This window comes from Neolamprologus multifasciatus, chromosome 2, assembly GCF_963576455.1.
Source record: "Neolamprologus multifasciatus chromosome 2, fNeoMul1.2, whole genome shotgun sequence".
In the NCBI taxonomy this organism is placed as follows: Eukaryota; Metazoa; Chordata; class Actinopteri; order Cichliformes; family Cichlidae; genus Neolamprologus; species Neolamprologus multifasciatus.
In genome coordinates this window covers 19,208,545-19,225,996 of record NC_140440.1, presented here as the reverse complement: position 1 = coordinate 19,225,996, position 17,452 = coordinate 19,208,545, and the positions used below count along the sequence as shown (strand labels likewise).

The 17,452-nt window shown below is 40.4% G+C and overlaps 1 protein-coding gene across 2 annotated transcripts in view; it reads right to left on the bottom strand.

Annotated features, from left to right (window-relative positions):
- pigg (phosphatidylinositol glycan anchor biosynthesis class G (EMM blood group)) overlaps nt 1-17,452 on the bottom strand; it is a 97,090-nt gene that overhangs the window by 9,963 nt on the left and 69,675 nt on the right. For both annotated transcript variants that reach the window (XR_014876087.1, XM_085172729.1), the window contains exons 11-12: nt 9,133-9,442; nt 5,307-5,470 (exon numbers count right to left, since the gene is read on the bottom strand). Coding sequence is in view for 1 of the 2 variants with exons in the window: in XM_085172729.1 (XP_085028855.1) it covers nt 5,307-5,470; nt 9,133-9,442 (474 nt within the window). In the remaining variant the exon portion in view is untranslated. The remainder of the gene's footprint in view (nt 1-5,306; nt 5,471-9,132; nt 9,443-17,452) is intronic.

The following is a 17,452-nucleotide window of genomic DNA, read 5'->3' as shown; positions in this document are numbered from 1 at the left end:
TACAGGAAACAATTACTTTAAGTTACTGCTGCGAAAGGTGGTTCTACAAGCTACTGAATCATGGGGTGTAGTTAGTTTTCACACGTCTGCACGGGACATTTCTTTTTCCCATGATCGCTGAGTATTTGATGAAACTGTAACGATGGAAGTACCTGAATTTAGACATATTAACTATCACACTTTACTGCTGCAAAGTGTTGCTGCTGTGACCTCCTCTTGACTTGAGTTGATTACTTTTAATTGGAAACACTCGGTTTGTAACAACATTAAAATATCCTTGGTGTCATGTAATTATTGCATAAAAACAAGGTGCAGAAAACTTCATCGCTGTAGTGAACTGCAAAGAAGCTACAGGCATGTTAGCCAAGCATTGTAGTGGGAATACACGCACAGTTTACCTGAGTGTTTGCTTGCATTACATTTAGCGTTGGTGTAAACAGCATGTGTATCAATATAGCCCGAGTGACTGTAGCTTCAGTAGCCTGCATTATGCATGATATGCTAATTAGCCATGTGCTGTTGCTTCTTATGCTTTTAGCTACACCAGCCTGATAAAAGCTTTACACACAAAGCTTGTGATGGACTGATGAAACCCTGTGTGTACAGACACATTTCAAACATCTCCAAAGTGACATAAACCACTTCTTTGGAAGTGAAAACAGCTACCACGACACTTGAAAACACCCATTATTGTCATTCAATCCAAACTGCTGGCATGCTAGATAGACTACAGTACGCACAGCCTGTCAACGCTGAACTAAAAACTACCCCTGGAAGCTCTAATGGATATTTCCAGGCACTATAGATAATAATATGAACATATTCCTGCTTTTTAACATCACAGTAAGAGGTTGAGATGACATATTTAAATATGTCTGGTTGCCTTTGCTGCCCTAATGGACTCGTTTTTAAAACTATGACTGACAAAGTCTCTCAGATAGAGAGAAATGAAATTGGTGCATGTCATGTCACAGTAAGGAAGTAGAAATATAAAGCTGCATAAAAAAATGGGGGAAATAGAAAACTGAACGCCACCATGCTCTGTTTGTGTTTGCTATTACGCCTACTTCCACAGAGTTGCTCATATCAAAACAGCTCTTGGTCTATTTCTGTGTGCTGCCTCATAGGCGACCTCTAAGGTGGGTCACGAGAACGCACAGACAGTCTGTGAAACCTGTGAACAATACCTATAAAAACTGACAGTTTTAAAAATCACCAAGGGTGTAAGTAAGGCTCATTGTACTAATGCTGTGAGAAACTAACTGTAACTGTTACCCAAGTTAACATGTTTATCTGCTTCACTCTTGGTGGGTGTGTTGCTGAGGACCAGAGTAAATCAGTGCCAAGTTTGAGGATTTTTGGGTAAGTGGTTCTCATGTTTTGGCTAAAAGCTGCTCTCTGAGCAAAGCTGTGACCGTAGCCTGCTCCACTCTGTGTGCACGGGCCACAAATATATTTACAAGCATGTCTGTTTGGCTCCGTGTGTTAAACTCTAACCTAATTCTAACTTTACCCCTAATATCAGACCTAACCTTCAAAAAACACCTTCCTAACACTTTACTTTACAGTTTGTCTTGTTTTTAACTACAATCTATTTCAGTAAATCATTTCACCTTAAAGCTCACGAGCATGCAGATGCTCAGAAGACTGACACTTGTCACTCTTGCAAAGTGTTTTAGAAATAAATCAGCGTGAATGTGCCTTATGCTGAATGAATGAAAACCTACAGAGGATTAAGACAAAGAAAAAACACACTGTGTGTAAATAATGATTTAGTTTGATGTCATTACTCAGCAGATCCTGAGGACTTCCAGTACTAGCCTCGTGGTCAAGCTGCTGATGCTGCAGAGTGAATTTTAAACTAACTGAGATTATTTTAGCGCCATTAGTCAGAGTACCTCTGATCACCTATTAGAGGTAAGTCTTTTGTGGATGAGTGATGACAAGCAGGAAAGTTTTTTGCACTGGAATGCAGTGTGTGATTTTTACCATCAGCTGGGCGGTGTTAACCCCCTCCAGAGGCTGCAGCGTTCATTACAGCCTACATATGAAATTGATGGGTTGCCCACTTGGCTATTCAGAGGATAAAACCACAGTGAACATGGCGAGGCTGCCAGGCACCAAATCCCATAACTGGCTGCAATTACGCCGTCGATCTAAATGGAATTTACCGCCTGCTTTCATTGCTCCAGTTTAGGTTCAAATTTACAACCGATCAATGCAGGTGCTGCGTTTGAACGGGCTTTCTCAGAAGCAACATTTTCAGGAGCTATTTTCAACTTACTGTAAATGCAATAATTACAACTAGACATCTCAGGTATCATGCTTTTATTGGATCACGTAAAGTAATTTTCCTTTGCTGCTGTGCGTGTGTTTGTGTGATACTCGACTGCAGGATAAAATCAGTTTATGTTGATATTTCCGACCTATTTAGAGCACTCAGGGTGAGATTCCCGTGGACGTATGACCAGATGTTCTCCAAAAATACTGTGATGGACACCACGTGGCTTTTTTGATGACACATCAGTACTAAACGAAAGGTCGAGACAAAACCGACCACAGTGCTGGACTACTGGATCACATTTTTCATTCTTATACCCCTCTGAAAGCAGCAAAAAGAAAAAAAAAAAACAATTCAGAAGGATGGAACTTTTTAATCAAAGACCGTCTCAACTACTGAAATGTTAAACACAGCTTATTCAAATGTGGGATCAAGGATTATTAAGAATATAAATCATGTATGGGTATTTTCACCCTCTACAGTCTAATTTCTATGCATTCTTTGTGCCAACAAAATTCACACGTTTTATTACATAAAGTAAGATTTCTTTATATCTCAAGGCAGCAGACTTGCATATATATCTCCGCATTTTAGTTGCTGGCATTATAACATAGGAGGCAGGCTAAAACGACTCCTTTTACACAAACAGTATCTTTTCTCTGCATTATAATAGCATTTTAGTTTTGGCTCTATCAGCAGGGCAGCTGCTGCCCAGCCACAGACCTTATCACTCAGCGCTGTGCAGAGGCCTCACGCTGAGAGGAAGCGGTAGTTATTGGCTGCTTTCACACATACAGCAGCCCAGCTACTGGCCCCTCTCCAGTGGAGGTCTTCCGCAGGTTAAGCTGTTTACATGCATCTTTGATACCCTCCAAGGAATGCTCCTCGTTGCCACGAGTAAACTAATTAACATAGCATTTCTGCGCGCCAGCATTGTCCCACCCACAGGCTGAAAAAGTATGAAACAAACAAACAACAGTCAAAAGTAACTGTAATAGTGATGCTGGTGTGTGGCGGTGCTGGCACAGAGGGCATAAAAGACAGAGAGAGAGAGGAGCGTGTTTGAATTTGGTTATAACGCAGAGCGGCGGCGCCCAACGCTTTGGCTGACATACCACGATTCGAGGAGCACAAGTGCCTCTCCATCAGTGACATCCACCATGTTCCAAATGTTTTCTCATGAATGGATTACAAACTGGGCGTCGTTTCAAACGTTCGGTTATATAAAAAGTGATTACAACAATGTTTTTATGCAACCCTGACAGTGGAAACTTCGATCATGTAGGACTTACGTATAGAATTGCTGTGCATGACTTTGGATTATGGAATCGAAACGACTACCACCTCGTCACAGACGCTGGATGCTTCAACCATTTATCTTTTTCTTTTAGCTATTCAGGTTACGGTCATGCCACCAGGAGCACATACAATATCGAGCAATCCTTGAAGCCAAGAAGGGGGGAGCCTGGTTATGCTGGTGGTTTCTTCCTGTTTAAAGGGAGTTTTTCTTTCCCACTGTTGCCAAGTGACTGCTTACAGGTGGACTGTTGGGGTTTTCGCTCTAATATTTATGGTCTTTACTGTGACTGATAGGGCTGTGCGATATAACCAAAATCTCATATGAGACATTTATCGTCTCGACAACGATATGTATCATAAAAATGTTACATTTTCTGTAAATTCTGTGAATGTCGGGCAACTCGATTTGGTTAAAGTGTTTTCAGCTGGGCGTCGTGTACCTGGAGTCGAGTGTTACATAAGTTGAAACGGCCGCAGTTTTCTTTGAGTATTTATTACACAGCGTGCTGCAGGGAAACGCCTGTTCTAAGGTTTATTTTTTAGCACCTGACGGCTCTTTTTAGCTTCTCGTCCATAAACACTCTGCATACTATTTCACGTGATTCAGTTTATTTTGAAAAATCTCAATAGGATCTTCAACTTTATTGTGAAAGGTTTATGTGGAAAATAAACAACCGGACAGCGGAGCCACGCGATGGTTTTACCGTCGTTGTTGCTAACGACAACGCTTAAAAACAACCGCTTGTCCGTCCGTAGTGTGGTTATATTAAATACAAGAGAAAGACAGAACTTTAATAAATTCTACAGTGACCATCAGAATGATGAAAAAATATTGCTGTAAACAGTTTATTTTGCGACACCACGAAACAAACGATGGCGTATGAAACGATAGACGTTTTCATATCGTCAGCCGATATATCTCGTTACATCAAACAGCCCTAGTGACCGTTTCTGTAAACTGGTGAAACATAAATAACACTTGTTTTCTAAGCTTGGGACAAACAGTTCACACCAGGAAGGTTCCTGCAGTTCACTTCACTTTCATTTTATACACAAATCAATTAAAATGCAGTTACAATCATAATTACACATAAAGCAGTGATTTGTAAAATCCCCAAAAGCCATCCTGAGCTTGTAAACAGGGGTCGAGACATCACGATAAATATAATTTTTAATTCTGTATCCTAATACTAACATAAATCTTTAAAAAAGCACCTTGAAACTCCTAAAGTACAGTATAGAGATCCTAAAACAATACATCCAGACAGAGACACATGGGGAATAACAGTATAAATCCACTGGTGGGTGTATTTTAAATGGAAAGCTATGGAGAATATTTAAAAACCCTGAGTGATGCAGGATTTTAGGAGTGAACATTTTTTTAGTAGCAGCTGTCTTAAGCTCTGAGTGAGATGCTGATTTTTGTAGTGCTCTCTAGCTCGTTCCAAACCTGCATACCTCCAGTCACACTAAAAGTTTGCAATTTTTTTTCTCTTTTGTGTGTTTACATAGCCAACCATTTACACACAGACATTCACAACTATGAAGAATTTTGAATTACCAGTTAGTCTAGCCCCACTAACCACATCTCCTTAGACTGTGAAGCCAGAGTTCCTGGAGAACATGCAAACTCCACACTCCAGGACCTTCTTGCTGCGAGGCAACGATGCTAATCACCGTGCTAATCCAAAAACCAGTGAATAGTGGGTTTTAAATTGAAACTTACCGGTCTCTCTCCGAGCTAAGGTAGCAGACGAGGTGACACGCCCAGAGCAGCGGGCCTGCATAAGTGCTGAGCGCTGTTAAGAAGATGGCAGGTGCTTCTATGTAGCTTTCCAGTCCAACAAATCCAACTGAAATGTCGACGGTGGCTATGTTGTTAGAATTCCCCTGCAGGTGCACAAAGAAAACTTCTTCAAATAATTTACATTATATACAGACAAAAATAAGTAAACAAAGAACTGTGGATGTGCTTCAGAGCTCTAAAGAACTGGTGCTTTGCTTTATCATCATTACTGTGAGTTTCTGGCCACTTCCCAGCAGCCCAGTTGTTTGTTTTCCAGTCTCTGGCCAGAGCAGCGCACACAGCTCTCGGTCTGGACAGACGACTGTATGCACCAGCAAACACATTTTATTTCTTTATTTGACAAAAAAAAAAAGAAAAGCAAAACACAGATTTCTGCCTTATTTAACTTTGCAACCATTTTTGAGCTTCTCTGGAACAAGATAAATATGTCTGCAGTAAACTGAAAATATAAAACTTTTGTTGTACTTTCTTTTCATCTCAGCCTTTAGAAGATATCATCACTGCAATGCAATCAGGATTTATAGCCCCAATCTTCTGGAAGTGCAAAATACAGTTACAAGGACAAAAAGACTTTGTTCAAATGAAAAAATATATATTTATTTATTACAAATAAAAGGGACAACAAAACTAATCGCTGTTCAAACTTATTAATATTTATAAAATCCCCCAACACCACAGCATTCACACTTTTCCTGTAACTCAAGCCACTGACCTGCCCCTCTGTGCACAACAAGTGATAATAACATTTTAAACTGACGCTGTTTGTTGTGGCAGGTAAAGAAAATGAAGCCCAGATATCAACAGTGTCTCTCCTCTTAAAAGCAAATGTGATGACGGTCCGCAGACAACAACAAGCATCAAGTCAGCATTTGTCTCCCTCCTGTAAGCACATCTCCGATCACAGAGGAGGAAAACACTAACAGCTGGCTCCATTTTAAACAAACAGCAGACACCAGTGAGCAGGTTGGAGACTGCATATGGATATTTTCTGCTTGCTGGAATCCTGCTGCGATCTTTCAAATGTCATTTGGCACCATCAACAAATGTCTCACTTAAGAAAAAAACCAAAAAGAACTGCAAGACGTGTTTTTTTATAGACAAGATTGATTCTCACAAGACAGTGTGGGAGAGTGTGGCTGGACTAATGCGGTTCCTTAATGGAGTCGATATCAAGGAGGAGCAGGCGGCACACTTTCACCCTTTCAAATTAAAAATACTTACAGTGCGTGGTGAGTAGCAAGGTTTCGATCACCTGAATAAAAAATATGCGCTCTAAGTTGCTCTGTGTATTCAAGCCCACCTTTTAGTTCTGCTCTCTGATGAATCATGTTTTCCACAGAAGCAGAACTTGTCACTGCTCAAGCGGCAACATTTGCACAAACTGGCTCATATCTGAAGAGTAAACAACGTCCTTGCTGCTTTGCTGACCATCTGGTTTTGGGGGACAGCGATAAATCCAGAGAAAAATCTGTCACTCCCAACGATCGAGACAGACGATATCACTTTACTTATTTATTGTAACGCTAGTGATGTCTGCCGCTGATGATGTACCTGGAATACTTCCCCTAATCCTCTTGTGTTTTCAAGCATTTGAATGCCAAAAGAGATGGACTTTAGAAACAAAAGCTTTCTGCCAAAAATCATAACAAATCTTTGGATAACACAACAAAGCAACTCTGTTTCTAGACCGTTAATGTGTTACAGTTCAGACTCGGTGCACCGATCCTCTGTACTCACGGATTCGATTTTAATTGGACATAATTTTGGTTATTCTTCACATCAGCGAGCTTAACTTTTATACTGTATGTCGCTGCTTACACTTCCATTATGGTTACAGCTGCGCCGAGAACGTTTTTGCTCAAATGCCTGTAATTACATGCCTCGATGCTTAGATGGGAAAATTGTCTGGTGGCGGTCTATTCCCGAGCCCATCACAGCATTAATGACCCGAGGGGTGATGAGGGTGATTAAATTGTTAACCACGTGGAGGTTCACTGTTGACAACAATGCACAGTCACTAATCAAATATCTGCGGTAGGTGGAAGTCGAATCAAAAGGCAGGTTTTCCTCTCCAGCCTTTGAGGAAGAGGCATGGTACATCCTCGGGAAGCGGCCGGTCCGGTTGGCCTTCATGGTAGAGCTGGATGAAAGTAATATGATTTATACACAAACACTTCCTCTGCCCAGAACAGCACCTATTACAGTATCTAGCACTTTATCAGTGGCGATAGCTTCCGTAAATGTTGCTACACTCTGTGACAGGGCGTTAAATTAGATGTCTTTTACAATCAAGACACTTGCTGACTGTTTTGTTCTTCACTGTGCTTCCTTTTGTATTTCTGGGAGGTGTGATTTTCGCACAGCGTCACACACACATCTGAATTTCACTACTCAGCACAACAGTCAAAGTTAATTTGGAAAGGTGGGTAAGGTTTCTCAAGAAAACGTGTTTGGTGATACGCTTAAAGGAGACCTATTATGCTTTGTCTTATTTTCTTTTGTATATATAGCGCTCACATTAAACATGACCACAAATTTAGAGGAGGTCAAGCAATCCTTCGATCCAAGATCTCAGGCTTGGGATTGCTCAAGTGCTCTCTTCGTGATCTTAAGTGGGTTAAAAATGCTTGAGCTAACAAACTTGCAGACTACCATTATGGACACTTTAGGCCCACATGTGGCAAACTCTGGGGCTAAAAAACAAACATAAAGCCAACACAGAGGTGCCAAATACTTCTAGTGGACACTTTATGTTGGCTCTAAAAGCAAGTCAATCCCAAAAAACTCCAATTTTAAAAACCTTAGGTAGAACAATGAATGAGATGGTGGAGTAGAACAATTTGGATCTGGCAGGATTTGTGATCCCTGACTAGACTGGGATCCAGGGATTTTTAAACCAGAGGAAACAGGCACATATTGTTCTGCTGGGAGAGACTTTTGGGGAAACGTGCTTGGTTTGTAACAATGTTTAGGCACAAAGTAATCGCATTAATCCAAGAATCCATGTTTTCCCAACAGAGCTTTTCTTTTTTGTCTTTCGGCTGCTCCCTTTAGGGGTCTGCACAGCTGATCATCTACCTCCATTTCACCCTCTCCATAGCATCCACCTCTGTCACATTGACCCTCTGTATGTTCTTCTTCTGCAGGTCTTCCTCTTTCCCTCCTGCCTGGCAGCTCCATCTACAACATCCTTTATCCAGTATATCCACCATCCCTTCACTGCACACGTCCAATCTGTCTCAGCCTTGCCTCTCTTTACTTTGTCTCCAAACCACCCCCTTGGTACTAATTTCTAATCCTGACCATCTCAGTCATTCCCAAAGTCCTCACACCTCCAGCTCCACCACCTGCATTTTTGTCAGTGCCACCATCTCCAAACAATACATCACAGCAGGTCTCACTACCATCTTGTAAACCTTTCCTTTCACTTGTCACTCTGCTTTAGTCACAAATCACCTCTGACACGCAGCTCCACCCACTCCACCATGCCTGCACCCTCTTCGGCACACCTCTTGTGTCTGTTGCATTAAGCGATTGACCCCAGGTATTTAAATTCCCCCACCTTTACTACCTCTGCTCCTTCATTGCTTCACTGTTACACGTTTCAAAGAAGAAAACCAACAAAACAAAATAAAGAGTTGAATGTTTGAGGAGTTCAAATTCATGCAGATTCTACAAGACTGAATGCAAATTATACTTGTGCAGTATAATTTGATTTAAAAAGAATCAACTTTAACCAGCTTACCTGGAAGTAAAAGAAGGCCTGACCAAACCAGTAGTGCATGATGGTAGTCTGGGCGGCATCATAGTGGAGTTTCTTCCAGATAAACTGAGCCATGAGCGTCTGGATCAACAGGCAGCAGCAGAGGACTGGCAGGTTGTGAGCACGGAAGAGCAGCGAAACCAACAAAACCAAGCCACTGTAAATCTCCCATAATCCCCTGCTCTTCAGTTTGGCATCTGCTGTGATGATCTGGGATCGCAACAGGTCCTTGGTGCCCGAGAAGAGGATCCCCAAAATGAAGACGTAAACAAAGCGAGCTTCCACTGTGCCCCTAAAAAAAGAAAGATCAAACACTGAGTCGTTTGTTGCATGTGCAGGAAGCCTGAACTGAGTTTCCGTTAAACTTCTCATTCATCATTCAAGTAACTGTGGCGAGTGACTCTGGGATGTGTAACTATCCAAGTGTTTAGCAGTTAAAGATCAGGGGTTTGGGGGCAAGAGGAAAGGGAATGACTTAGATCTTATGTTGCAATAGGGTCTTTTTTAAAGTTCACCACTTTAATTAATTTCATATTCCTGTCTCTTGTTCCACAGGATTCCTCACATTTCTGTGACTCATAACCCTCCCTTCATTCAGTATGCAGTATGTCAATGTAACATTAATTATTAAAGCTATGAGACTTGAAGACAGAACGAATCGCTGCAGGAAAACAGACTTCCTCGCCATCATGCTATTAACATACTTTGAGTACATTTCAAGGTCATATGACATTTAATCTAAATTGTCCTTGTTCGGTGGAGCACTGCTGCGTGTAAGAAGCAAGCATACTGATGGTTGCTGTTAAACACACTACTCCTGAAATTGGCTTGGTTATTTCATGACAGCTGATTTGTAATGGTAAAACATTTCTCAGGAATAATTTTCATCTTTCTTTTGCCAGTAATGACAAGGAAAAGTCCAAACAAACTACGGGTTGCCACAGTTACAAAACTCCTCCTACTGTATATCAGGTTGACTTTTTCCCGGGGTCCTCACTGTTGTCATCAGATGATATGTACTGCTGCTTTAAACACACAGATATGTAGCACACAGTGGTATGTCTCTTATTTAAAATCGAATAATGGTGCGATGGTGGTGTGAAGGGCAGACTTTGAACTTTAATCATGGGGTTTAAGGAAAGTATTTCATTAACTGTTTGGAAAATAGAGCCATTTTTATGCACAGTACCTCATTTTCAGAGGCTTAAAAGTATTTGAAGTTTTGACTGACAAGCATTTAATGAAGGGAATGTGTGAGGTGAGGCCTGCTCCCTTCATCTTTCATGACAAATTAAGTAGATAAAAGATCTGGAGTTGATTCCAAGTGTTGAACTTCCATTTGGTAGCTGCAACATTCAATATTATATCATGAAATAAATATGTCAATGCACTTAACTTTATGAGACTTTATGCCATGTCCTTAAAAAGAATGAATGCATTGGTCAGCTCACCAAAAGATTTTGAGTGCAGATTCTTTCCTTGGTTAAGAAAAACCATTCACAAAAATCACAAAATCTAGCCAAAAACACACCAGAGAAGGTAGATGCATCACTGTCAAAGTCTGCAACTGAGATGCCTTCACAAAAAAGTGCAAACCACTGGTTACACTCAGGCGATCGTGGCTCAAGAGTTGGCAGTTCGTCTTGTAATTGGAAGGTTGCCCGTTCGAGCCCCGGCTCGGACAGTCTCGGTCGTTGTGTCCTTGGGCAAGATACTTCACCTACTGGTGTTGCCAAGAGGGGCCGATGGCGCGATATGGCAGCCTCGCTTCTGTCAGTCTGCCCCAGGCAGCTGTGGCTACAAATGTAGCTGCCTCCACCAGTGAGTGAATGAATAGTGGAATTGTGAAGCGCTTTGAGGGTCTCAAAAAGCGCTATATAAATGCAATCCATTATTATTATTAAGAAGGCAAGATTAGGGTTTTCCAGAGAAAATGAAAAAATATGGAGTGATCAAACCAGTAGTAAACTAGTGTCTATGCTACACTGTCTGCTCAGATTCTGCAAAATGCTGTAAACCTGATAATGATCCAAAGCACACTGTAAAAGAACCCGAGTATTTCAAACCAAAGAAATGAGATATTCTTTAAAAGTCAAGTTAGTCATCTGATTACAGCACAATAGATCAAATTTTCAGATACTGAAGGCAAAACTGAAGGCAGTGAAGCCCACAAACAAGCTGAAGGCAGCTAGAGTAAGGGCCTGACCGAGCATCAGCATTTGGTGAGGTTAACGGGTTCCAGACTGTCATCGACTCCAAAGGTTTTCCATCCAAACATTAAAAATCAATCCTTAACTTACATACCATAATCTTAGTGTATGTGCCCTATTACCTCCTAACTGTAGGCCAATGTCAAAGAAACTTTGCATGAACAACTTCACGCATATATTGATTTATTTATTATAAATCCCAATTCTTTGGGTTTTTCACATGAATTATGTTCATCTCATCATCGGTTTGCGTTTTTTCACGAGTCACCTTCGATATACATCGCACACATGTATGTTTAGAGTTAATTTGTCCAGTTAACTTTGAGCCACTGAAATTGGGGGACTGTGTATAAATGTGTGTAATTCCTAAACAGTTAAAACATTTGAGTTGTTGAATTAAATCTGAAAATCAGCCCTTTAATCAATTCTTGATTATTTGTGGTGCACAGAGACGATTCTAGATGACACTTTTTTATTTTCCATATTTCCCAGGGCCTGAAGTAAAAGTTTAGCCACCCTGTATGGTCAGATTGTTTTATTTTTGACTTCACGTAACTTTTAGGAAGCTCCTCTTGTACGGTTTTAGGATTGTTTATGGAGCCACGCTTATGTAGTCTCAATGTGGTTGGGATCAGGCTGTGAAGTAAGGACATTTTTTTGACAGATGTTTTGGTTCTTCTGCACTTTTCTGATATTTAACTGAATCTATTCTGTCTCATAAATCAAGGCTTTTTTGATTTACCTTTCTAAATAAAAGCCTACATGCAGTTCTCTCAGACAGTTTTCTTTGTCTCTGATACCTCAACTTGACCTCCACCGTTCCTGTTAAGTACCATTTCTTACTTGTATTATGAACTCAGGAACTTGCTACTTCAAAACAATTTTCTTTCTTTTTGTAGCTTTCTCCAGCTTTGTGGGCATCAAATATTTCAATTTTCAAAGTGCTAAGCAGCTTCAACGAGGAGTCCATGGCTGCTGATTGTTGGGAAATAGCAGAGAAAGTATTAAGAAAGGTATGAAATTTGTATCGTCTGACCTTTCCTGTTAGATATTGTGAAAAATATATACCACATACTTTGTTTTTGACATTTTCACTCAGAAAAACTTTATACCATGGACAAAATACACAAATCTTTTTCTATTTATCTTCTACTGACAGTCCTTTGTCCATTGCTTTGCATGTGGCATTTTCTCCATTTCTATCCTCTCTTTGCAGTCAGGCTGTACCGGACTGACCCACCACTCTGGGACCTCTGTTTTTCTGGCCTAGCTATTAATGCCTCCAGGATATTCACCCGGTCCAAACAAAGGTTTGAAGTATAGAGGCTCCATATGCTGTGCAGAATGCTCCTCGAGACAAATGCGTGATTTGTGAAATGGAGCAACATCACTAAAGCTGACGTACATTCTTGTTGTTTTGAGCTTGCACCAGTGTTCTGAAGGAAAATTCTCCAGGTGTTTGTTTTTTAACTTTACTTTCATAAAATGATACTCTGCTAAGAGTATGATGCCACGACATAAAATATAGCATCGAGCATACCGTGTAGTCTTTCTAAAACAAAGCACTACACTGCATTAACCTCCTGTTTTCCCGTTTCATTTAGCAAATTATGATATAGAATAGAATAGAATTCAACTTTATTGTCATTGCACATGCACAGGTACAGGGCAACGAAACGCAGTTTGCATCCATCCAGAAGTGCTTTAGTGATATAGATATATTACAATATATATTAGCAATAATATAGATATGTAAGTATGTTACAGAAATGGGTCTATTATGGTATGTTAATATAAGATATGTTAAAATGGAAAGATTTCACACTTTCTTCCTTCTCTATTCTGATTTTGATCCATGCCACCGTTTTCAGCTTCCCCTCTGTAGCCCTGTGACAGACTGGTGGTCTGGCCAGGGCGCACCCTGCCGCCTGTACCATGACAGCTGGGATCGGCTCCAGCGACCCTGAATTGGATAAGTGGAAGAAGATGAATGGATCGAAGTTTTCATCTTGGCAAAGATATAAGTTGTTTTGTTTAATTCAAGTTAAGTGAAGTCTAGCCTAAGTCTAACAGAAAATAAATACATCTTTCCTCTACATTGTTCCATTATAACTTTTAGCTTACACTCTAACCTCCTTCTGTTTAAAATATTGTCACCACCGGATGCACTCTGTGTCTAAGAAATGAGGGTTTTAGTCAGTTTTAACTGTGTATTTTAAAACGTAATATTCAAATATAATCATCACTACATTAGGGCCAACATGACAGATACCACATTTGAAATGTGGACTGGTAAAGTGCTCACAGCCTATTCTTGTTTTCCTTTGAAGCTTTAAAAGCAAGTTATGGCTTAGAGAAAGTTCCTTCAGATATTTACAAATAGCTCCAGGTAAATGAAATCATTAATGAAGGGATGGCTAAAGCTGAAATGGTGTACTTCCTGACAGCTGAGATAGACTCCAGCCCAACCACGACCCTGAATTAGAAAAGTAGAAGAAGATAAATGGATCAATGGATCTTTTCAGCTCAGCAAAGATATAATGTGTCACTTCAAGTTGAGTTTAATCTATCTAGCCTAAGTGAAATCTAAGAGAAATTATACATGTAATCAATTAGATTACAATTTAATCTAAAATTGCAATCAAAAATGTATCTTGCTGTACAGCATTATGGATATTTCAGGAGACAGACAGTTACTGTAGGAGAGCTGGACAGGACCATCAGCAGGACCAGTATCTGCTATGGAGCTCAACTGTCATTTAGCATAAAACAACAGAACTGGGAGAAGCAACACTGGCACTCTGTGCAGGTTCAACCTGAGTGCATGTGACAGATGTGAAAGGGAGAAGCCTTGGTGAATGTTAAGCTGCCCGTAACATCGTTCAGGATGACGGGTTTGGTGGAAGGTCAGGTTTGGTTTGGGGAGGCATATCCATGGAGGGACACACAGACCTCTACTGGCTAGGCAACGACACCCTGAGTGACTTTAGGTCAGAAATCCTTTGACCCATTATCAGACCCTAACGCCTGTCCGATGGGTCCTGGGTTCCTCCTGCTGCACAATAATGCCCGACTCATCTGGCGAGAGTCTGCAGGCAGTAACTGGAGAATGAAGGAATTGATACCACTGACTGGCCCCCAAGTTCACCTAACCTAAATCCAACAGAACACCTCTGGGACATTATGTTTAGCTCCATCTGACGCCGACAGCTTGCACCTCAGACTGTCCAGGAGCTCAGTGATGCACTGGTCATTGGAACACATGATCTAAATATTCATTTAGCTGCCAATTTATCAGATAACTAAGCTAAATTTATCACTGGTGCATTCTCTTGTTATTGAATCATTGAAGTATTTTCAGCCTAACTTTATTGATATAAATGATTCTGACAAAAAAAAAAGAAGAAAAAAATCAATCCCATCACAAACCACCACCAAAAAAAAGATTTCCCAGCACATAACACATTTTCCATTAAGGTTGCTAACACCCACACATGCTTTCAATTACTCTGGCTAATGGGAGCTTTGAGCATGTTGAAATGTAGTGGAGCTGTGAACCAATAAGAAGGTTAATAGGGTAGGTAGTCCTGCCCTGCAGTGCGATATAAAACCAACATGAGTGGGGCAGATATCACTGAAGCGCAGGCTGTCCACATGAACACTCACCCACCCACCCATTGTCTTATATGTGCTAAACAGTGAGCTCACTAAGTAGCAAGTTCAAATGTTTTGGTCACCACCTTAAAGTACTGATGTTACATAATTGTACCCATGGTTATTTAAGTACGAGTCACATGAACAAACATCGGAACCAAAGCACGACAACTGAGTTCATGGACACAACAGATTTGCTATTTTTCTATAAAACTGTACATCAGTAACTTTAATTTGGCTAAACTGTATCCACCTTCAGTAGTGTAGAAAAGTTTTGAGCCACACATCATTTCTTTTTATTTTGCTTCCAATGATCCAGAATTTCTTGCCTTTTTTAATAGTGACATTAAGAGAATTTTTAGACAACACAGTGTGACAGTCATAATATTGTATTTTTGTACCAACAAGACGATTTCCAAAAGCTATGACCTGAAAACTGGAACATCCCAGCACGGTGTGCAGTGTGTCTTTAAAAAGTCGGAGGAAACTGGACAAGTTGAGGAGAAAAAAAACATCAGTGGCAGACCTAAAAACTTATCTATAATAGATGAACAGTATGTGAAAGTTGTCGCCTTAAGATATAAGAAAACCCTGCTACCAGGCTCAGGGAGGGTCAGCCATGTGCCTCGACTGGTTGGAGGGAAAACAGAAGAGAGAAAAAACGAGCTCTTAGAGGGACTAAAAACAAAAAGTAAACTACAGGAGAGCGAAGGCAAACGTTTAGAAACATGCAGTAGCAGCACACACGGCACATGAGGAATGAAAAGATGAAAAAGAAGGAGAAATGATCATTGCCTCAGCCGCGGCCTGAGCCTATAGCATGACTAGAGGAGTGTTCACTTGATCCAACCCCACGTAAGCGAGGGACTTATATCAACACTTATACTAACACTGATATTATGAGGCGTGCACATAGTAACATTGTGTGGTTTTTCTAAAATGTTTTGTTATATTAATTATGTTTCTCTTTCTTTGAGTTACCTGGGTTTGGGCGGTGGCTGTTTCCTGTCTTTTGCCTGGCAAAAGGCATGGCTGAGGACTCTGGGAACAAAATGCCTGCTCAGCAGGACCAACCATGGGCTTACCAGGAGCAGGGGTGTTTTAGGTTTAGTTAGGCTATTCTGTGCTTAGTTAATATTAGTGTGTTTTTGTTTCCCCCCCTATTGTGTGTAAATGGTTTGGCCAAATCATTATAAAAGCTACCCTCATGTGTCTTTGTAATTAGGTCAGTTTGTGAGTTAAGTTGTGTCTCATTTTGTTTTGCTTAAGTTTCTGGAAATTACTTTTCGTAGAGTTATATTTAGTTGACCTCTTTTATGGGCCACTATATATGGTTACTTCAAATAGACCTACAGTCTGTGCAAACTCACACTGCTTACCAGAGGCAACCCAAGTGAAGCACGGGCTGTGCGTATGTGCTTTTTATATAGCAAAATGAAAACACCACATTTAGAGTTCTGTAACTTTCAAGCAAAAGTCTACAAGGTCTGTTGCTAACTAGCCTGAAAACAAACCGCAAGCATGGCTTATTTGTCATTTTTATCCAACATTTTTTGTAGCTTGTCTCTTTAAGTTTACAAAAAAGGAGGTTCCCCTGAACGCAAGCGTGATAAGCGAGATTCAAAGGCAGACGAGGCCAGTAATGCATGCCCTGTGGTGCACGACGGTGAGTCTGGATCTAAAGTCTGAAGCTACCGCAAGGTTAAAAACAGGTTTCCACAAGCTCTTCTTCTTCTTCTTCTTCTTCTTCTTCTAAAAGGCTTACTCCACAAAAAAGCCTTTTCAAGTTATCAATAATTTATATACTGAAAAAGTCCCAAATTGAAGCTTTAAAGGAAAAGTGCTTTCGATTATGAAGGCAATTACATTTAGTCTAATTTCCATTTCAGGCATTCAGCATTTTCTCTTATCCAGAGAGACTTAAATGAAAAGATTTTCCCACTCACATCTGCTCTTTAATTAACTTACATTTATTAATATTTGCCCTAAAACAAGGACTAAGTAGCCTCATAAAACAAAAACAGGCAACAAAGAGTGGACAGAACTGTGACGCGAGTTGTATTTTCTTCTACCCATTTCATAATAGATGAAGGAGAAATAAAGAGTATTAGGAGGTAATGAAGTTAAGAAGGCCACTGAATATTAAGGCAGTTACAGCCAGAGGGAAACTGAGACTTCATTTTGTTCTCTGCAAACATGTGAAGATTAACAGTCATTAGGATGACGGTGCCTTGAATATTCTCACCTCTGGACCTTTTTGACATCAGATATCTTGAAAAGCACAGATGGAACTAAACACATTCATGACTCAGTTCCATGAAGTCTCCCAGTAAGCTGTGCTAACAATACCAGGAACATCTATGGCTGAAAGGCAGCCTTATTAATGTGATCAAATCCATCTGTATTTTTCTTTGACAAGCCAAAATGGCTGTTGTGAA